General features: G+C 39.6%; 1 protein-coding gene across 12 annotated transcripts in view; it reads right to left on the reverse strand.

Annotated features, from left to right (window-relative positions):
- The window catches only part of L3MBTL4 (L3MBTL histone methyl-lysine binding protein 4), a 433,696-nt gene that overhangs the window by 98,303 nt on the left and 312,903 nt on the right, over window positions 1-22,490 (reverse strand). For all 12 annotated transcript variants that reach the window (XR_005212158.1, XM_037805559.1, XM_037805558.1 and 9 more), the window contains one exon: window positions 8,627-8,800. Coding sequence is in view for 11 of the 12 variants with exons in the window: in XM_037805559.1 (XP_037661487.1) it covers window positions 8,627-8,800 (174 nt within the window). In the remaining variant the exon portion in view is untranslated. The remainder of the gene's footprint in view (window positions 1-8,626; window positions 8,801-22,490) is intronic.

A 22,490-nucleotide genomic window follows, 5' to 3' on the forward strand; every position in this document is an offset into this window, starting at 1 on the left:
CCTTCTAAAGCTTCATGTCATCTTCTAATAAGGGGGTTTAATGAGCATTTCTGGAAGGCATCAGTAAGGAGATATCACGGGCAGAGCAAAAGAAAGGGACAGTGATGATACTGGAGGCTGGAGGTGTGGGAGGGGGGATAGCGTTCAGCACTGGGCCAGTCAGGGAGCTCTGCAGAGGGTGGGTTGGGGATGAGTGATGGATTTGTAAAGGTCTAGAGAATCAGGGTCGGGGGGGAAAGAACCCAGAAACTGGGATGGGACGAGCATGGGTCTAATGGGAGGGGAGAAGGGTTTGGGAACATGAATTTCAAGCTCATCAACTTATTTGGCTGAAGCTTCTGCACTGTGCAAGGAAAAAGAAGAATCAAAGACAAGGTCGAAGGAGTAAGCCGTTATTCTCAGGTGTTGGGACTATCTTTTGGCAGCAGAAAGCCAGTGAACTGTTTGCATATAGCTGGTAAAAATGTTTGCTGATGACTACATCAGTCGTGTAACCAAAGATTTATATTTAGTTTGTATGTTAGCTAAAATGGTAACTCTATCTGATTCTCCAGGTATTCATATTTCACCAATAATTCTTCCTGCAGCCAGGCCCATACCTTTTACATAGTCTTCACAGCTCCCAGCACCCTAAACCATCATCCAAAGTTTTATTAATAGCCTTGCTGCTGCAGCAAGTGTAAAGACACCTGTCCATCTGTCTCTACTTGACTCATCCCTATAGAAAAGTATGACTACTGCTTCCCACGGTGGCACCTACCCCTGGCACCTGTAGTCTCTGCTATCTGCTGTCCTTCAACATGCCTTTGCCTGAGGATGTTGCTACTTCTAGTTGAAAGTAGGGTCTGCATGTTCTCTCTCTATGCTTCTGCTTTTCTTAACAGGACAGTATCATTTATTTGCTCATTAAATACTAGGTCCTTACTGACAAGAAGAAATAATATTAATCTTATATTGATGTGGTGAGAAACACAGAGACTTAAGTAACTTGTTCAAGTCACACAATAAAAAGCAAAAGAGCCAGAATTTAAATTGAACCCAGGTTAGTCTAATTGTACCTAAACACCTTCTAGAATGGGAGTTGGCAAATTATAGTCTCCAAGTCAAATCCTGTCCATAATCTGTTTTTGTAAATGAAGTTTCACTAGAACATAACCATGCCCCTTTGGTCAATTACTGTCTTTGGCTGCTTTTGCACCACATCGGCAGAGCTGAGTAGCTATGACAGAGGCCAGAGGCCAAGCAAAGCCTAAAATACTTACTATGTGGCACTTTACAGAAAAGTTTGTTGACCCCTATTGCAGGCAGAGGAGATGATAAAGCGAAGTCATGGTCATGTGGAAGGTAGGAGGTGAGAAGAATTAGTAATGGGGTGTGGTATATGACGATGTGAGAAAAGCAGGCAGGGGACAAATTAAGAGGACTCCAAAAGCTTTCTATGTATAACATCTGTATGTTTACATATATGAAATTTTTATTTATACTAAAGCAAGTGGACCAAGGACCTGTAAGACTCTTATCAATCTAAAGAAAGATTCACATAATATATTTAGCTTTAATTAAAAGTAACCTTTAAAAAATACTGCATTATAAAGCACTGATAAATAATGATACACATATAAGAATGTTTACTGCAGCACTGCTTATAAGAGCAAAAGGAGTGGGGAGTGAGAAGTTATTCATTATTCAGACCTACCCATTACCTGATTACGGTGCGCATTTCATTATTTTTATTTATTACTTTTGACAATTCTATATAATGCTGCTTGATTTTAAAAGGTCTGGATACTATTGAATTTTTGATTTTTAATATTTTTTATTAATCTATATTTTATAATATTGTTATAATAAACAAGCATTGTTTCAGTAATGAGAAAAATAGTCATGTTACATGTCCAAACTTTACTACTGGTAATCAACTGGGAAATAACTACATTAAGACCAGCTTAAGAATGCAGATGAGAAAAAAATGTCCACTGACGCTCAGGCAGCCAGTCTTGTTTCTCTAGGGTCCAGGAACACAAATATCTCCTTTATGCATGGAACTCTGGACATTTTAGCACACACTGTTCTGCAGCACTTAATTACCATGAGCCTGGGCCAAGACAAGATTCCAGAAATGCAGAGATTCACAGTAAATTATAAAATATCTTATGAGCCATCAGCTCAGAAAAATAATTTATTAAGCCCTTTTGAAGGCATACATTGACTATTTCATGACATTTCAGCAAATGGTGAATTGATTTAGGGCATAGATGATTAGACTGAAGGTGCCTAAGGAACCACGGTGGGCGGAATCCAGCGGGGAACGCTGAGTCCCTTTATCCCTTCTCCGTTTCTGTCTACACTCCTAAGCTGATCTCACCACTAATTTTCCATTTCCAAAATATTTAACAGAACCTTGTTTTCCTTTTCTTAATGGCTTTCATCTGCTTAGTGTTTCTAGGGCTTTCAGATAGGTGATTGCAGAAAACCCCTTGTTACTGCTTTCATGGCCACATCACAATCTGTCATTTTCTCTTCACTTATGTTTTTACTCTTTTTCTCCTCCAACTTTCCTACTGCAAACATGTTCCAGGCAGGAATGGAATTATTTTGTTCACCTCCACATCCCTAGCACCTAATGCACCACTTGGCAACAGCAGAAGCCCTATAGAGATGTGCCGAATACTAAAAGTGAAATCAGAGAATTGATGTGCCCACTGCCAAGTGTGCAGGGACCATGGACGTCCAGCCTGAGTTCAAACCCTAGTCCTGCCGCTCCCCAGCTTGTGTGATTTTGTTAATCACTAAATGTGAGCTTGGTAAGGACAAGGATTTTTGTCTGATTTGTTCACTGCTGTATTTCTAGACTTCAGAGTGATACGCGTTCTAAATATTTGTTCAATGAATGAATGTTGAATGAATGAATGAGTCTAATTTCAGGACCTGGCTACTGGTATGATCCTGAATTCTGCAAGGTAAATGTTCTTTGGTTGTCCCTGTGCTGTGCACCAGTTCCATTCTGACCAGACCCCTTGAGTTGGGATAGGAGGCAGAGCTTGAAGTTGTTCCTACCAAGATTGTTAATAAGGTCACTGAATTTCCTTGGCTTTGGTTTCCTTATCCATACATTAAAGAAACTGGATTAGCTAATTTGTCAAGTCCTTTTTAGTGTAAACTCTTACCTGGCTAGAGAGTCCTTGAGTCCAAATGGAAGTGGGGAAGAGAAGGGGCTTCTTGGAATGGCCTAGTGCTAGCAAGATTCCAGCCTCTCCTGGTCCTTTGACCACTGCTTCCTTGATTAAGGCGTCTTTTCTAGTTCCTGATGCCAAGTAGTATCTCAGACTAAATCGATAAAGGTCTACATTTGTTTGGCACAGAGATGTGTGGTATGCACACAGCTAGACTCGTCCAACCGCAAGGCTTTAAAATCACAAATTTTTATAAAAAAGGAAAAGATATATGGAGCTATTATTTCAGTAACCTCCACTACGTGCTTAGCCCACCCATATATCTATCTCCGTCTACATCTATACCTATACAACTATACAACTATATTCAAAATCTTCTCTAAGCTGTAAACTTATATATCCATTTTACAGGTGAAGAAATTCAGGCTCTAGAAGAAAACTCATGTATTTACCTGAATCAATCAACCTTACTAAAGAACCTATAATGTGAATGGTTATGAAGGAAAAAAAAAGCATGAAAACTGGTGCCCTTTAGCAGCCCAGAGTCTTATTGAGAAAATAAAGCACTTGCACAAAACAATCACTAAAAAGGCACACGCACACACACATACACACAAACAAGCAACTGATTGTGTAGTATAGACCGAAATACTGAGGACTGCTAGGAACAAGGAAGTCTTTCATTTATCTTTATGTCCCTGGCACATGGTGGTTGCTCAGAATCGTTTAATGTGTTGAGCACCCACTAAGTGTAAAGCGTCGTACCAGGTGTTAGGAACACAGAGATACATGCGTATAACACGGTCTTTAACCTCAAGAAGTCCACATGAGTTGGGACTGCGATAGAGTGCGCCAAGAAAGAGATGAGCTTTGGATAAAGGAGGCTATTCAGACAGGAGTAAACAAGGGATGGAGAGTGGGAACAAAGACATTGGGTGGGACTAAAATCAGTATTGCTGCTGCTGATGGGTAGGGTTGGGACACTGAGGTTACACTGAGAAGACTTATTCCCAAAGCAGAGAATTTACGTTGAAAAGAACGAGAGAAAAGGATGATGGATAACAAAAATCCATCTACTGACCTGGAAGGTTTTACATGTGGAACAATCAACTAACACTGTTATAATTCTGGGGAAGAACCTCATAGGAGGTATTTATGCTGCAGCTAATTTAAGTAGTGGAAATAAACTAGTAGGCCCGTGGCAGTGCAATTTATTATCAGGATCATTAAGGAACTATTCCACTGCATGCCATTCCCTCTGATTACCATAATTTTCCCCAGCCATTTTTATTACCAACATAGGCCTCAGAGAAATGCATAAAATTTATAATATAGCAAGCATTAGGAAAAACAAAATGAGTTTTGTTAGGCATTTTTTTAGATTTTCTTAGCAGTGATGATTGAATCTGACTTTTTAACTAACGGTGATCTTAACACATTCATGGATTGGGAAATATTAAGACACTGCTTCTGGGAGGTAAAGAAGTTATTAAAGAACACCTAGGTGGGTGGGAATGCCTGAAAATTGTCCAGCTCATGCATGGGGAAAACCAGCTAACAAATCAGCCAGGGTGGGCAGTTGCATTGCAAAGTAATTTGCTTTAGGATGAACCTGTTTTACAAATATAATTTTATCCTCTTGTTGCAGATTAAAACCTTTAATATATTACACTGAAATGTGTGCAAGAAGGAAGACTTTGTATTATACAGACTATAATTGAGAATACATAGTTTGGGGAAAACAAAGTAAAATTCTTCCCCTTCAGTAGTTCTGTTTTCACAAAATAAGAAAACAATACACCCCGAGAATCTTAGATGGTAGTAGAAAGTAGCATAAATATAAACCCAGCCAGGCATCTTCAAAGCCCTGACCTGTCATTCTTTTGTTCGACTAATGTAGTTGAAACATGTATGGGATTTGTAGTCAGTAGCTCTGGATTCAAATCCCACCTTTTCTACTGTGATCTCAGACAATTTGCCTAACCTCTCTCAGTCATCAGAGGCCTAATTGGTAAAATAAGAATAATAAGACAAAGTACTTATAGCATTGTCATTAGGATGAAATAAAATTAAGATGATGTACATAGATTGTTTAGTACCATGCCTTGCAGCCTAAAATGAGTGCTTGATATCAGCAGTAGACAGCTAATATTGTTGACATTTCTGGTGTTATTATTTATTAGTTTACTGTCATGGAAATACATTGGATTTAATTAGAAGAGCCCTGTTTGGGTACCAGATCAGTTATTCACTAAGTCTCTTATTTCCTCACCTATAATAAATGGCACTAGTATGATGGCAAGAATGTGTGCTCTGCCTAAATCATGGGATTATGGGAAGCACAAAAGACAATATACATGCAAACTATAAACTGTTAAAACAAATTAAAGGTATTTCTTCCCTTGGAATACATATCAAATGAAAGGTAGCTCAAGCATAAGGCTGTTTGCCTCCATTAATGCACATAATGAACAGAAATCTACTCACATTGCTAACACGAGGATAAAAGGGAAATACACAGCTCTTCAGTCATGGTGACTCATTGTGAGTCTGACTCTTTAAGTTAATCTAATGTGTACTTGCTGTTATGATGGTGAACTTTATGAACAACTGGTAGCACTGAATATAGTCAAATTTAAAACTTGGCCCTCTACTAAAAAATGTGCACATACACAGACTATTTCCACTACTAAATCATGCAGTGCAGACAAAATTTACTAATAATAACTTCCTCTATGAAGATTTATATGGGAGAAAACATACTTCTTAAAAAATAATCACAAAACTGGGATGCAGGTTGGGGAAAAGATAAAATTCCCCCAACTGCTGGGCAGTATCTACTGAACTCTGGAAGAAGGTCAAGGAAAGTGGTTTCTGCATTTTGCGTTTGAACTGTTAAGGAGCCTGTGTGTCTATGTGAGCAGCGCCACCTGCACAGGCGATGAGTGCTGGCTGGAGCTACGGGGTCAGTGGGGATGGGGCTCTAGCTTTCTCTAATGTAAATCCCACCCCATCCTTGAGCATGAACCAAGTAAAATTTATTTCCCCTCAGTATGTAGAAGAAAAGAGGTGGAGTTTACCTACTCTTCTCCACCTATATTTGATGCCTTGTGCTTTCAAGGGCAAAGGTTTGGGTTAAATTGAAAAGCCAGCCTTGGGAAATTACTACTGGTAAGCTGTGAGGAAAGTTAAAATATCTTCTGCCCATTCATTACTGGCTCCATATTATTCCTTATTGATTTCTTTTTTCTCTTTTTTTCCCTTTCCTGTAATTCAAGACCCTGAACAGGATGTCAAAGAGATGGGGGCAGAATGGACGTGAGCTCTGCTGCCAGTGCTATCTATCCAAATATTATGATTTGTTTAACAACAATAACAACAAAGAGCAGGTGGGGAGTGGAGTGCAAGGATAGACGTTGGTCTTGGGACGGGAAAGCAAGTTAAGGATTCAGGGATACACCCCGCACCTCCCCTCTCCATCCCACCCCCAAGCTACTTAAATTCAGTGTGAAGGGGAAAGTGTGCTTGGCAAAAAGGATCATCTCTGATTTGTCTGCTCAATTATCAATTCACATTGTCTACTTTTTCTTACAATTCACAGTAATTATGCTAATCTGATATATTTCTGTGCAAAACCCTTTCAAAATGGTAAAATCCATCACAACATATTGAAAAGGGTAAATTCCTAAGACAAGTTCAAGAAGGGGGTGGAGGCACCATCTGTGTTGCTGGAAAGGAAGGTCTAGATAGCCTCTGAGTGAATACGACAGTGTAATAATTTTTTAAAAGCAGTCCAAAGACCTGTTTAGTCTCTCTGGCTTCTGGCAATGAGGATGAATGTCTAAAATGTTTACCAAGAGAGACTGACTGGTTTTTTATTTGGAAAAAAAAAAAAAAAAAAAAGAGAGACAACAGAATATAGCGAAAAGAACAATGGCAAATGGATGTATGGTCTCTATAATCCTGGAATAAATAAATAAACACTATTTCTTGGGAAATGGCTTAAAAAAAAGAAAAAGGAAAAGAAAAAAACTCTCTACCAGTAAATGGAAAAGATGTTCAAGGCTCTTAACTACTTAAAGTTGTAACAGTGTGGGTGTGAAAAAGCAGTAAAGAACAACTAGACCCTGTGAAGTTTCAACAAGAGAAGAGGGTGTATAGCAAATAATAAAAATGCAAGATGCAGCTACAAAAATAGAGAGGCATGTGTATCCATAGGAAATAGATGATGCAAAAACAGAGAGGGAGCTAATCTGAACGGCCGTGTGTGCGCAGCCTTCAAGAGGAAGACAAGCTATGTGATAAAAAATGAGGTGTCACTCAATGCTAGGGACAGCATTTGCATGAAAAGCAGAAAGAAAAAAAAAAATCCACACAACCCATGTGATGAGTGTTTGCTACGAGCCAAACTTTCCCATGCGCAGATGGCTCCTCAGGAGCGAAGGAGAACATTGGATGGGGGAGAAGGTGAGGATGGGCAGAAAGTTTCTCCCTTGGATACTCCTTGCCCTCGAGGGCCGAGCCTTCATCTCACGCTGAGTGAAGGGGCAGGCTCTGGAAGGGCTGGAGAAATTGCAGCCTCTGTGGTAGTGGCTCCTTCAAAGCTCCTATAGAGAGGGGCTAATGCCATTCAGGGGCTCCAAAGTGATTGCCTTCTGCCTACAGTGGGTTTGAACAACACCCACTTGCTCCTCTCTGTCTAGCATTCTCGGCTCAGCCTCTGTCTTGTCTCCAATTACTTATTTACTTAACGTTATATTTTCCCATGTTTGTAAATCTCAGCCTGGAGTATGGAGCTCTTTGGAGAAGAGATGTTATTTAGATTGTTTATGCATTTAAATTTAAAAATGTCAAATAAGTATATTTATAGCTCCTTACAAAATAATTATATGTGAATAAAAATTGAAAACTGATATTTAAAATCATAAGTTTACATTTAGGATAAAAGGGATGATGTGTTATCAATAAATCAAAATGGAAATTGAAGTAAGAAGAAATGGTACCTGAGGTATGTGTGAATTAAAGGCGACAAAGACAAGTGACAGGCAATAGAGGACACTGTGATGTGAATAAGTATATATAAGCACTAGACCAACTGTCAACAGGGAGACCATCTCTAAAATGAACCCAAAGAATAAAAAAGTGCTTTAAAGATAAAAAGGAATCTTACACAATCTAATAGATGAAATAAGCTTTCTATTCCTTATATTCCTTATGTATAATATGTACAACCAGAAAGAGGCAAATTTAAATTTTTGAGGATGACACAATAGAAAATATTTTTTAAATGAAGATCAAGGCTTAGATGAACTCTATGTTCTAGTGGACATAATATCCAGAAATAAAAAGAATTATTTTGAAGACATATAAAGAACTATTACTATTAACAAATCTGTTCTTTTACAATTCCACATGGTTTACTTTCTGGTTCACATTTTCAAAAAGTTTCTTACCTGGGCTGGCTGTTCACCTTTTCATGTTTTCCGTTGACATTCAAACTACAGAGGTTTTTCGATTTTAAATGTGAAGAGTCTGATTCCAAATTTGCCTGTGTCTTTCCTCTGAGACGATCATGAAGCACTGCCTCCTTTTTCAAGTTCATGTCCGAATATGGGCAGCCAAAAGCACTGGTTTGTATAAAAATGAGAAGAGAGATGTCAGTTTATAGCGATAAATCAGAGATCTATTGTCATTGAAACAGATGCACATCCAATATTTAAAAGTCAAATACAGACATTCTTCTCTCATGGAACCCACTCAAGTAAGTTTCTTTTCATTGTGCCCTTTGTCTGGGAAAGCATCTGGTTCCAAATCTTAGACACAGGTCAGCAAAGGAAGCTTCATCAGCATATAAAGTTCTTACAAATTTGGAAACTTAAAACCTAAGAAAAGCATAAATACTATTTCTTCCAAAGGCTTATTTGTGCAGCATTTTTAGACAGTCACCATAGGCCCTCTTGCTCAACACTTACTTAAGTTGAAACAATTTGTTTCCCTCAATCATTCATAAAGCAGTCCCTCTAGCCATTTAATCATTTCTCTATTTACTAATTTCATCCTAGTTTGTCTTTAATTTCTGGAGATAAGGTATGCAAAACATTCACATATATTATTTCTGACATTTATTACTAAAAACCCAGATATGGTGTCAACACATTTATTTTACAGGTAAGAAGACAGGCTAACCCAAGATAAGCAACCTTCCCAAGGTCACATGGCACTATTTGAGGAAGTCCAAAATAGATCATTCTAGCACTGATCAGGTGGACAGAAGTGGGACAAGATTTCTACCACTATCAAAAAAAAAAAAAAAAAAAAAAAAGAAAAAGCAAGAAGGAAACTATGCTAATTCTTGTGCAAAGAGAACCAGAGGCAAGTGTTTGCAAGATAAAGCAGTATTTGGTTTATCTTGGTCTTGTGGCAGGGGCTAAATATATTGTCATATGCCAGACTACTTTGCAAGGAGTGATGATGTGAGAAGTACTGCTTCCAATAACTATAGTAGAAAAGGTGGGAGTCTGTTTAAGCTGCAGCATGAAAGACTTAAGGGAGACAACAGAAAGAACTTTTTGAAAAATAAAAATTGAAAGGCCTTAGGCTAACCTAAGGGAGGTAGAAAAATGTTCCTAGCACAGCTGAGTTTTCATTAGATACTATTTCTGAGCATTTTTGCTAGAAGAAGTTTCCATCAAACACATACTCCTAATTTGAGATTTTTACATGATCATTCTGGTGATAAATTTTCTTTTTCTTAATTTCATACCAACTCTCCTACATGATTCATGCTACATAACACTCTCTTCCTAAGGCTTATTTGTGCAGCATTTTTTGACAGTCACCATAGGCTCTCTTGCTCAACACTCAAGCTGCAACATTTCATTTCCCTCAATCCTCATTCATAAATCAGTCCCTCTGGTCCTTTAATCATTTCTCTATTTCCTAATTTCTTTACTCTCTGGTAATGAGGTATACAAAACTAAATGCAACACCCCAGAGTGTCTCTGAAACGGAATATTCCCCAATTCTGTGAGGCAGTGCTGGTGAGGACATGGCTCCAGATTACGCAGATAAGAATAAAACTTGAAAAGAACGTATTAAATGACAAAAATATACTTTGCAGAAGAAGATGCTGGTGAAGAATCTGAAAGAAGATAATAATGGGGGAAAAAGAAAGTACAAAAAGCGGGGGTAAGGAGCCTTTCAGATAGAATTCTCTGCACTGTTTTCAACTTGCATTCTGCAATTCTGCCATGAACAAGTTTCTGTGTTCCAACACTGTTTACTTGCCTTCTTTGCAGAGGAATAGTTGTGTTAAAGAGATAGCACCCCAAGCCGTGGTCTGTCTTCCTGAAAACTCAGATCTTTACTTGAGTGTACATGCTCGCATGGGTTTGCGTATGAAAGAATGTACAGAACTCGGTTTAAATCCAGATGCACAGGAAAAAGCAAAAACAAAAACAATTGAAGTGTATGTCCTAGATGTGATAAAACTATTTTAAAATTTACTTTTGAAGCTTTGGATTTAGCCAAATGTTGGGGGAAAAATGGTTCTGAAAGACACAGTCTCTTTAGAAAATGTCTGACATAAGCTGAAATTTCTATGACTTAAAGCTGTGTTGGTTAAGGTAAAATGTCAGTTTTCGATTGATAGGGAAGTATTATATTCAAATTTGAGTTCATTATGGACCTAGGTAAGCAAACTTAAAACTGCAGGCTGAGAGGGGAGTACCAAGCAGCAGTGTCTTTGTGGGAAGCTTGGTTCTTTTGACTGAGCAAACCATTCCCTGTTGCTCCTAAATTCAATTTGTGTTTGTCGTTTGCCAGAAAAGAAGGAAGAGACAGCAGGAACCAGTAGGTTGAAGCACATGAAATTGCAGTTTTTAAAAGTCCCAGACAGCAGAATATCTGCATTTTCCCATGGCTCAACCAAACGATTTACCAAAAATATCAGCCCCCAACACATCAACAGCAAAGTGGGATGTACAGCTAGTCGATGCTAAATAGGCAAAAAGCTGCTAGATGGTTACAAACTTTAAGGGAGATCTTTTTGACAGTTCTAAAATGAGATCTGGTAGTGTTTTCTTACCATATGATAGTGGGAAACATGAAAAAGACTGTAATTAAAAATACTAGTTTTGTTTATCAGAATATCTAACTATAATTTAGTATCAGAGGGTAGATGGGAAAGTTAACTGTATCAGTATATATTTTTTTTCCTTAAAAAAACTGTCCTGTTCTCCTTTTAAGAGCAGCTACTCCTGAATGTTGTTCTGCCTTTTAGTTTTAACGGGGACAGAGACTGGGAGGTAGCAGTATAGAGTTGCAAATGCTGAGGCCTAGCATTTTGTGTTAGGCCCAGGAGAGTTCTCTGCCTCTGAATCTTCCCTCCTTTCTTTCATTACAGGGAGGCTGATAACACTGTTTGGTTCAGTTTCCCACATTCCCAGGTCGATACTGATCTCAGGCAGGAGGCAGTTTGCCAATCTGAGGGACCCACTCCAAAGCCCAAATGTTCAACCCTGAGGCAGTTCCAGTTCTGACACCTGGGCCGCCGCCTCATCCTGTCCTGGTCAGCCTGTGGGCTCCAGGTTCCCCACCTCTGCCTCCGCCATGGTCCTTGTTTCCAGTGCTTCATCCGCTGGCACGGCTGGATTCAGGTGCCCTCCCAGTACAGAAGTCCCACATTTCTAATTTGTTCTTGCTGAGTCCCTTCCCATGGCTAGATTTCTGCCTCCTAATCCTAACCTAGGAACAGAAGATCCATTTCCCAGGTGCCAGCTGACCACTTTTCTACGTGTTTCCCACCCTGAATTCCCTATTATTGCATTCTGCATACTTATTAGGTACCATACCTTCATCCTGGGTTTCTTACATTCAGTCCCAATTCCAAGAGTTGACGTGATGACCAGTGTTGGCCAAACCTCTAGGACACCAGTTTTGGCTCATCCCACTATATTATCTTCTTATTCCAACAATGTGCTCATTTTCTCATAACCAACCAACAAGTTTAGTTTCTGGCTCTCCTTGACTACCGTTTTCTGCTGGAAATAATGGGCCAGGCTCTGCCAACTCCAGGGGAATGGACACTGTGGACTATGAGGTCATAACTAAGTTGTCACAACCTACCCAGCGGTGATTCCCCCCACCTTCAGGGCTTCCCGGAGGGCCTGGGGCACTGGAGTTCCAGGCTGGTCCTTCCGATCTGAACAGCCTCCCCTGGGGCTCTAAATCCTCTTTCCCTCTCTCATTCCTGAATGTTGATCATCCTTTTCCCTCTGTGACCTGACACTGCAAATGTTGGGAAGCATTGCAAATTTAAGAAAAATGTCTAAGAAGAAATAGCCTCTTGAGTACTGTACTTCAAAACATAAAGGAAAACCAAGGGTCAGCAGTATTTCAGGAAGAGTGTCAAACTGATGACAACCTTTCTCCTGACGCTGAAAGATGAAGTTGCCCAAAACAGAAAAGCAGCTCCCAGGGGGCACACATCTAGGAATGTGCCTTTGGACAGGCCAGGAATTAGAGACACATTTAGATTGTAAAAGGTTCTTTTAGAAATGCAACTAACCCATCCCTAGAAGAAGGCTATTGTGCTTTTTATTTTACTAGTCAATCATAATCTTTACCTTCTTAAGCCCTAGATAAGATGACACAGAAGAGTCACAACTTAAATAGGGGGATAGGTTCTAAAAGTCTCTTTATCCTCAAAAGAGACACAGCATTATTTGTTGGAGTAGGAAGTGTTCATCGAAGGGAAGGCTGGGTGGGGGGGGGTTGCTGTTCACAGAACCCAAGGGCAGCGAGGAAGCATGGGATGGCTGACTGTCAGACAAGGAGAGAAGGCCTTGGGACTGGGCAGAGCAAGGGGTTCAACGACGGAGCAATGAGGTAAATCATGCAGTCTGCCTCACCATGTGGCCCTCGGCCCCGTCCTGTGCCAGGTGGGCTATGACTGAGGACAGTGTGCCGGTTTGAATGTATTGTGTTCCCCAAATGCCATTGTCTTTGTAATTTTGTGGGGCAGAAGTTTTGGTGCTGGTTGGATTTGCTTGGAATGTGCCCCACCCAGCTGTGGGAGATAATTCTGATGAGATGTTCCCATGGAGGCGTGGCCCCGCCCATTCAGGGTGGGCCTTGATAGGTGGAGCGATATAAATGTGCTGACTTGGGGGGAGGGAACTGAGTGCAGCTGGGAGTGATGTTTTGAAGAGGAGCAAGCTTGCTAGAGAGGAACGTCCTGGGAGAAAGCCGTTTTGAGGCTGGAGCTTTGGAGCAGATGCCAGCTGCCTTCCTAGCTGGCAGAGGTTTTCCGGATGCCATTGGCCATTCTCCGGTGAAGGTACCCGATTGCTGAGGTGTTACCTTGGACGCTTTGTGGCCTTAAGACTGTAACTGTGTAGCGAAATAAACCCCCGTTTTATAAAAGCCTATCCATCTCTGGTGTTTTGCATTCTGCAGCATTAGCAAACTAGAACAGACAGCTAAGGCACACACACAACAATTGTCACAAGAGAAGCAGCACCTTCCCCCCACGCTGTTTCCCAGGAAAAACTGAACACTGTTTGTCCTCACTGCTGTTTCCTTTGTGAAAATAACCCACGCCTTTTCAGAATGTCATTGTCTTTAATATGTGGGTAGTCTAAACATACATAGTTAAAGAATACTAAATGAACATCTTTTATTCTTAAGAAAACTGATTTTTTTGGTCAAATGGTACCAAAAGACATGATAAATACTGTAATGCAGATTACTGAAACTATAGAATCGCTCTCATTCTTTCCATGGTAACTTTTTAAAAGCCAATACGTGACTTAAGTTGTTGCTGATTTTACTTCTATGAGGACTAGGAGCGAGTACAAATGACACATTGTAGAATATAGACAAGAAAGGAAGAACCATCACAGCTTCTATTATCTACTGAGGATGTGACACAATTTACAACTGAACTGCTCTCAAACACAGAGGTGGGCAAAAACAATCAGTAGATAAATGATTCTAAATTCTCAGGGTAAATTTTCTTCAGATCTCTGTGATTTAAAATGAGGTTACCCAGGATATAGGAGGGATATATTATCTCTAACTCTGACTAATCTTTCTTCATAAGCTAGCTGATGTCTTCCCTTAATTGTCATTTTTAGTATCAGAAAATTGAGTGAACACAGAGTAAAGTAAGAAACAAGCATGAATATTAAAAACAAAAGTTTCATAAGTAGGGCTAAAATAAATCTATAACTACAGAACTCAAAGAGTTCAAAGAGTTGAACAAAATAAATCTGGTTCTAGAAGTACATTTCTCTGGGGTAACTGAACCTGTGAGAGCTTATTAGATACCACGAACTCCCCTAAAACAGCCAATTAGGAAGTTGGGAGAGAATGGTCTACTCAAGTTAAGCATTATAATCAGTTTAGTACGGCAGTTAAAAGAATGCACTAAAGAATTAGAGAAACCTGGATTAAGGGTACTAGCTCTGTAACCTTGGGCATGTTACTCAATTTCTCTGTCATGTCCTCATCTAAAAAATGCTGGTAATATCTTCACATAGGGGTTTTTGTGAAAACAAAATGAGATAATCCATAAAGATCTTGGTACTGTGACCAGCACAAATTAAATGCTTATGAGTTTTTAATTAAGAAAAAAAAAGGTCTATTATAATGCAAACTACAGTATTTATGAGCCACCTTTTTATGGTTAACGGATTTTTCAATTCAAAGTTTTCTTTTGGTTCCTCTTTATGTCTTCTATTTCTTTGCTGAGGCTTTCAGTTTAATCGCTTGTTCCAAGTGTGTTCATAATTGCTTCCTGAAGCATTTTTATGATGGCCACATAAAAATTCTTGCCAGATAATTCTAACATCCGTGTCATCTCGATGTTGGCATATGTTGATTGTCTTCTCTCATTCAAGTTGAGATTGCCCTGGTTCTTTCAGGCAGTTATGCCTGGAAGTTTTTTACTAGAGAGACCAAGTGCTTCTTAGGTTATTTTTTGCCTCTTCCACTGGCTTTTCTGGATTGCCGGCTTTTCTGACAAGTCCAAGATTTTTGAGAAGAAAACTGAGGGAACTCACCACTGAGTTGTTCCTTGGGTTCTGAAATCTTTAGATAGTCTGCCGTGTGTTCTCCACTGTTCAGGGTCTTCTGCAGGTGCATTTTATATATAATGTACAGTTTGGGGGTGAGGAACAGAGGCTAGGACGACTGCTCCACCTTTCTGGAAGGAGAGGTTCCCTAAGATCCTTTTAATGCTGAGACACTTTACTGAAGGCTCATCCTGGGAGCCCTCGTACTTCACTTTTTTATGGAAGGATTTATTTTAATCAGCTAAAGCACCAGGGAACACAGCTTCTCAGGCAGGCCACCCTGAGTTTCAGTCCTGCTTCTACTACCACACGGCCCTCTCGACATCATGGTGTCCTCCTGCAGGGCACAAAGAACACCCCACTCCGTGCACCAGTGCAAGGGCTACACTGGATGCAGGTGCCTAGTGGGACCCCTGGCCTGTGTGCACCCAATAAATACTTTTCTTCTCCCACACTCATTTCTCCTCTAGAATTCATAGTACTGTTGGTTACAGGAGTTCAGATGCATTTCAGAAAGAAAGAGCAATTATTCCTTCCTTTTCTCCTTCCAATTGTTTTGAATGTGTGCTCTCAGGAACAGGCTGAGACTCTTTGCAGGGTATTCAGAGAACCCCCTGACCTGAGCCAGACTGCTTGTCCAAGCACATCTCCATCTCCATCGTCATCACCGATAAAACCTGAGCTCTGGCCACAGCACCATCACTGCTTCCCCAATTTGAGACACACTTTTCAACCTGAGTGATTATTTTTCATGTTATCCTGTTATTTGTACACATCTGTCTTCTTTATAAGTAAGTTTCTTAGAATAAGGGGCCATAATTGTTCATATTAGTGTCAACTTGAGTAAAACTGGGCTACCTAGTGCTCTCAGCAGTATATCACTTTCTAAAGGAATACCAATACAAAAATGATGGGAAAGAGTTTAGGGGAGGCTAATGGGGGGGGGGGGGAGTGAAAGAGAGAAGAAGAGAGGGAGGAAGAAATTTATTTCTGGATGTCACTTAAATTGATGCCAAGCAGGAGTTCAAACACAGCACCCAGGAAAGTCTCAATCAGCACAGAGCTTGCTTTCAGTATTTTATCTTACCACACTCAGTCCACGTCGGGGATTCTCTTTTCTATCCCCTATCTAGCCATCTAGAATGATTCCTTCTTCCTAGGAGGTGCCTTTGCCCTTTCTAGAAAAATTAACCCAGCCTTTCATGCTTTCTTGCATGTCTACCAATTATCCAGATGAAATAGCAAAGGCCCATATGCAGAGCTTGAGAACTAGTCCCTTCCCTAGAGAAGATGATTTAGCCCCTATTACAATTTATTTAGCCTCTGGATTCCTGATCTGGTTTTGGAAATATTCACAAAATTAAAACTGATAAAGAATAGACTACATGCCAAGAATATGAAACCCTGCAGCTGTTGCACAGAAATAGATGAACATCACATCCAATCGCCTCTTCTTTTTGTTTTACTGGAGCTATGAAGTTAGTCACTTCATTAATGTCTGTTTTAATACTAAAAAGTCAAATCCAAGATGTGACATTTAATTGGTATGCATTAGGTGAGACCCTTTAATTGAGCTTGCGTAAAATGTTATCTGAGCTGTTCTGGTATAGACGATATTTTCAGTAAACTAAGGCAGGAAAGGAAAAACGCCTCAAGAGTGAAGATTGAAGTGTGCATGTGTGTGTGTGTGTGCACATATGAGTGTGTCCACTCCCTTTCCTCTGAAGATTTTAGTGTATGGTTACTAGAAACTTCCAAGTTATAAATTACTCTCCAGGAATTTTATAGTGTACTCAATAGCACTCTAAAGACCTTTAAAAAATTTATGTTGATGCCAGCTTAATGTACTAAGTAAGTAATTTGTATAATGTAGGCATAGAGAAGATCTGATGAATAGAATTTACAGTTTAAAAATTTCTACCAGAATTTTATGTACACAGTTAACATTAGGCAGTAAATTAAACAAATGAAGTGATTAACATGCTACATTATCAATTCACTTAAGACAATTAGAGTGATGTCTGTGTTTCTATTATTTCAGTGAACATTCTGGTTACTATATACAACTTACTTTTAACCTTTTAATTTTAGTATTTTGGTGAATTGATAAGAACACATCAAGGTTATTTTGGGGAACTTAATTTGCCAAAGGCATTTTTAATGAACATATCCTAATTTGAAATTGTTCTAGTTTGCCAATGCTGCCGGAATGCAAAACACCAGAGATGGACTGGCTTTTATAAAAGGAGGTTTATTTGGTTACACAGTTACAGTCTTAAGGCCATAAAGTGTCCAAGGTAACACATCAGCAATCAGGTACCTTCAATGGAGGATGGCCAATGGTGTCCATAAAACCTCTGTTAGCTAGGAAGACACGTGGCTAGCGTCTGCTCCAAAGTTCTGTTTTCAAAATGGCTTTCTGCCAGGACGTTCCTCTCTAGGCTGCAGTTCCTCAAAAATGTCACTCTTAGTTGCCCTTGGGATATCTGTCCTCTCTCAGCTTCTCGAAGCACAAGTCTGCTATCAATGGCCATCTCCAAACTGTCTCTCATCTGCAGCTCCTCTCTCAGCTCCTGGGCATTCTTCAGAGTGTCCCTCTGGGCTGTAGCTCCTCTTCAAAATGTTACTCACAGCTGCACTGAGTTCCCTCTGCCCGTCAGCTCATTTATATGGCTCCAATGATCAAGGCCCACCCTGAATGGGTGGGGCCATGCCTCCATGGAAATATCTCATCAGAGTTATCACCTACAGTTGGGTGAGGTGCACTTCCATGCAAATCTAATTAGCACCAAAATATCTGCCCCACAAGACTGCATCAAAGAATATAGCTTTTTCTGGGGGACATAATACATTCAAACCAGCACAGAAATACATTTAATTTCTGCAAACGTCTTTAACATAGATTTTTCCTCTCTTAAGCATGCATTGGTTTTAAACAAAATATCACTCAGAAATGACAGCTTTTTTAATTAGGACAGTCATCCAAAGGACACCTGAGGACTCAACCCCAAATCCTTCAAGCACAATAAAAAAATATTTCTGTAAGTTACAGATTTACATTTGGTCATGGACCGTAATGAAATAATTCTACCATTTGGAAGGCTTTAAATTCAACATGCTGAATTTATATGAAAGCTTAAAGAATTATTTGGATACCTGTGAGGAAATACATATATTTGAATACACCTCAAGCATCTAACACAGGCGTTAAATGCTATTAGGACCCAATGTCAACCAGGCACTCGAATGTTGTTTGTGGATATTCTTTTTCGAGTGATACATTTGCAGTTAACTTGACAAGCCTGCAAGCTAAGATTAGGAATGCAATCTGGAAAAAGTAAAAACAAACTGGCCCACACTGGAGAACAAAGCATCCTTTAACTGCCTCAGCTCAGTGGTCCCTAACACTTACAGGAGGATTTACAGAAGTCTTCTGCTCACTATCCCCCTTTAAGTCATGCATTGCCGTCTGTTACAGGATTATGTAATCATAAACGTTGTGTCTCTATTCAAGAGTTGACCTTTTATCATTCCACAGTCTGCAAATAAAAACTCATTTGTAGTTTCAAATATGTATAGGCAGGTTCCATATTAAAGAAGTTGATTGCCAATTCTATTCCCTCTAAATTAGTTAAGGTAACAGACCAAAGGCAAATGTGCATTGTCATTTAGTGAGTGTAAAGCTACATTGTTCTAATTAGAAATAAGAACAGACATTAGGAATCTTCCATTAAATCTTCTTGAAAGGAGCTGTTTGGAAACAACCAAGATATTAAAGACTGTGGCATCAGTGTAATTGCTGATAAGGATTAACTTCTACTTCTTTCAAGAGAATATGAGCAAAACTAGCTTTAAACCATCAATCATTCCAAAATATCATTCAAATAGTTTGTATTTTAAGTATTTGTTATTCAGAATCAACATGTAAAATATTTTAAAATACTACCAGGCTGACCTAAAATATATAGATGGGTACTTTGATTTTTAATTAAATTTAGTTAGTAAAATCATAGCAAAATTAAAGAAAGATGCCACCCAAACACAACTTCATTAGTCTAATATTAATAACATCAATGACAGGCTCTAATCCTATCGCTCTTACTTTGCACTATACCCTGACTTACGATCTCTTTCTGTGTTAACTCACAATACCCCTATGAGCTGCTATTACGATCTGCATTGTACCAAGGAAGAAACAAGGCACAAAGTGGTTAAGTAAGCCATTAAAAGTCATCCAGCTAAGAAACCATGGAGCTGGGATTCAAACCCAGGTAATCTGATGCCAGAGTCTGGGCTTTTAACCACTATGCCAAACTGACCCGGGGGCTAGATTTTTTCCTGAATACATTGGAGAAAATAAAAAGGGTAAAACATCTGGCATAACACTTTGCACATAATAGGTGCTCTGCCAAATGGAGGCTGATGATATTAACAAAGTTTATAACATATTTAGTATTGTTGATGACATATGAAGGGGAATAAGTAGAGAAATCAGAATATATTGAGGGAAGGTAAATTGTTTAGTTTTTTTAAAATTTCATTCCAAAATTTACTGAGTTGCCACAAGATTAGAACATGTGATAAAGACGGGATTTTTTTTTTAATAAACAAAGGCACATTCTCTGCATGAAATGAAAGGTGATGTGAATAACTGGCCATCTGGATAATTTTTTATTGGAACAAGCTGTAATTTATAAAAGCATGAAAAAGGAGAAGAAAATAGAAAAGCCAAGACAACCCTGAGTTTCTGCCAGGAAAAGATTTTAAAGTCCAGTCTTAACACTTGTTTCCTTTTCTAATTGGAGTAAAATCCACATAACATAAATTTAACCATTTTAAAGTATACAATTCAGGGGCTTTCACAATGTTGTGCAACCACCACCTATAGACTGTTCCAAAACATTTTCCACACCCCAAAGGAAAGCCCCAACCCTGTCAAGTTGGTAAATGCCTATTACCCCTCCCCCAGCCCCTGGCAACCAACAGTCTTCTTTCCATGTCTATGGATTCACCTATACTCAACATTTTATAAAGATGGAATCAGACACTATGCAATTGTGCTGGTTGGAATGTATTATGTCCCCCCAAATGCCAATACCTTTGATGAAATCTTGTGTGGGCAGACCTATCAGTGTTAATTAGATTGTACTTCTTTGAGTGTTTCTGTGGAGATGTGCCCACCCAACTACGGGTGATGACTCTGATTGTATAATTTCCATGGAGGTGTTGACCCACCCATTCAGGGTGGGTCTAAATTAAATCACTGGCGCCATATAAATGAGCTGACAAACAGAAGGAACTCAGTGCAGCTGAGAGTGACATTTTGAGGAGGAGCTACAACCAACAGGGACACTTTGAAGAAAGCACAGAAGCTGAGATAGTAGCTGCAGATGAGAGACAGTTTGAAGATGGCTGTTGAAAGCTGACTTTTGCTCCAGAGAAGCTAAGAGAGGACAAATGCCCCAAGAGCAACTGAGAGTGACATTTTTGAGGAACTGCAGCTTAGAGAGGAATGCCCTGAGAGAAAGCCATTTTGAACTCAGAACTTAGGAGCAGACACCAAGCATGTGCCTTCCCAGCTAACAGAGGTTTTCTGGACACCACTGACCATCCTCCAGTGGCAGAAACTCAGAGTTGTCTTGGCTTTTCTATTTTCTTCTCCTTTCTCATGCTTTTATAAATTACAGCTTGTTCCAATAAAAAATTATCCAGATGACCAGTTGTTCACATCACCTTTCATTCCATGCACAGAATGTGCCTTTGTTTATTAAAAAAAAAAATCCCTTCTTTATCACATGGTCCATATGGCTTTCCCAATCACATTGTTCACCTGCCAAGTTGGCTTAGCTAGAGAGAGAGGGCCACATCTGAGCAACAAAGAGGTATTCGGGAGGAGGCTCTTAGGCACAATTATAGGGAGGCTTAGCTTCTCCTTTGCAGCAACAGTCTTCCCAAGGGCAAGTCCTGTGGTAGAGGGCTCAACCCATCAAACCACCAGTCCCCTATGTCTGTGAGCACATCAGCAACCATCGAGGTGGGGAAGTCCAATACCCCTGCATTCTCCACCAGCTCCTCAAGGGGGCTCTGCATATTTTTTCCTTGTTTTTTTTTTTTTTTTTAATTAACTTTTTAAATCAATTATATAAAAAAAAAATTAAAAAAAAAACATACAATAAAAAACATTTCTAACAAACCATAACAAGGGAGTAAGGAAAAGACAACCAACCTAAGATAACTACTTTACTTCCAACATGTTCATACTCTACCCCAAGAAAGTTACCTAATATAGCAACATTTCTGTGAACTTGTTCCTACTATACCCATCAGAAATTAACAGACCATAGTCATTCCTGGGCATTCCCAGAAGGTGAAATTTACCCACGATAGCTTATCTGTTCTTATTGAGTTATCATCCCCCCTTCCTTAATTGCTCTCTATCACTAATTCCCCCACATTCTACATTATAAACCATTTGTTTTACATTTTTCAGTGTGGAATGGCTTTTTAAATGGATAAGGGGAAGAATGGAAGAACTGTGAGGAGTTTGATAGAAAAGTCCTAAACTGCTTTGAAGAGACTGTGGAAATATGGACTCTAAAGATACTTTTGATGAGGCCTTGAACAGAAATGATGAATGTGTTGTTGCAAACTGGAAGAAAGGTGATCCTTGTTTTAAAGTGGCAGAGAATTTGGCAAAATTAAGTCCCGGTGTCAGATGGAAGGAAGAATTTGAAAGTGACAACCTGGAATACTTAGCTGAGGAGATCTCCAGACTATGTGTGGAGGATGTACCCTGGCTTCTCCTTGCAGCTTATAGTAAAATGTGAGCAGAGAGAGATAAACTTAGAACTGAACTCTTGGGTTCAAAGAAACCAGAAGCTGATGGCTTGGAAAATTACAGGCTTCCAGGGGGTGGAATCCCAGAAGCTACAGCCCAATGTGAAGATGTTACCAAACACGGAAAACAGGCACCATTTCAGTACAAGCCAAGATTGGAAAAGGAGTTAAGCAGAAAGGATTTGTGGAAAGTCCTATTGTCTGATGGCTTTGACCGCTTTATGCTTCATGTGAAGCCAACAGAATTTTTGCAAAATCTTTGTAGACAGAGCCATTGTGGGTCTGGACTGGAGGAGACAGACAAGGAACAAATTGAAGGAAAAATTTCTTCAAAGACAGAGCCATGGAGGTTGAGGTCTGGAGTCAAGAGGCCTTGGGCTGGGAGAGCAGAGTGGTCCACACA

This window comes from Choloepus didactylus, chromosome 16 (genome assembly GCF_015220235.1).
Source record: "Choloepus didactylus isolate mChoDid1 chromosome 16, mChoDid1.pri, whole genome shotgun sequence".
NCBI lineage: Eukaryota > Metazoa > Chordata > Mammalia > Pilosa > Megalonychidae > Choloepus > Choloepus didactylus.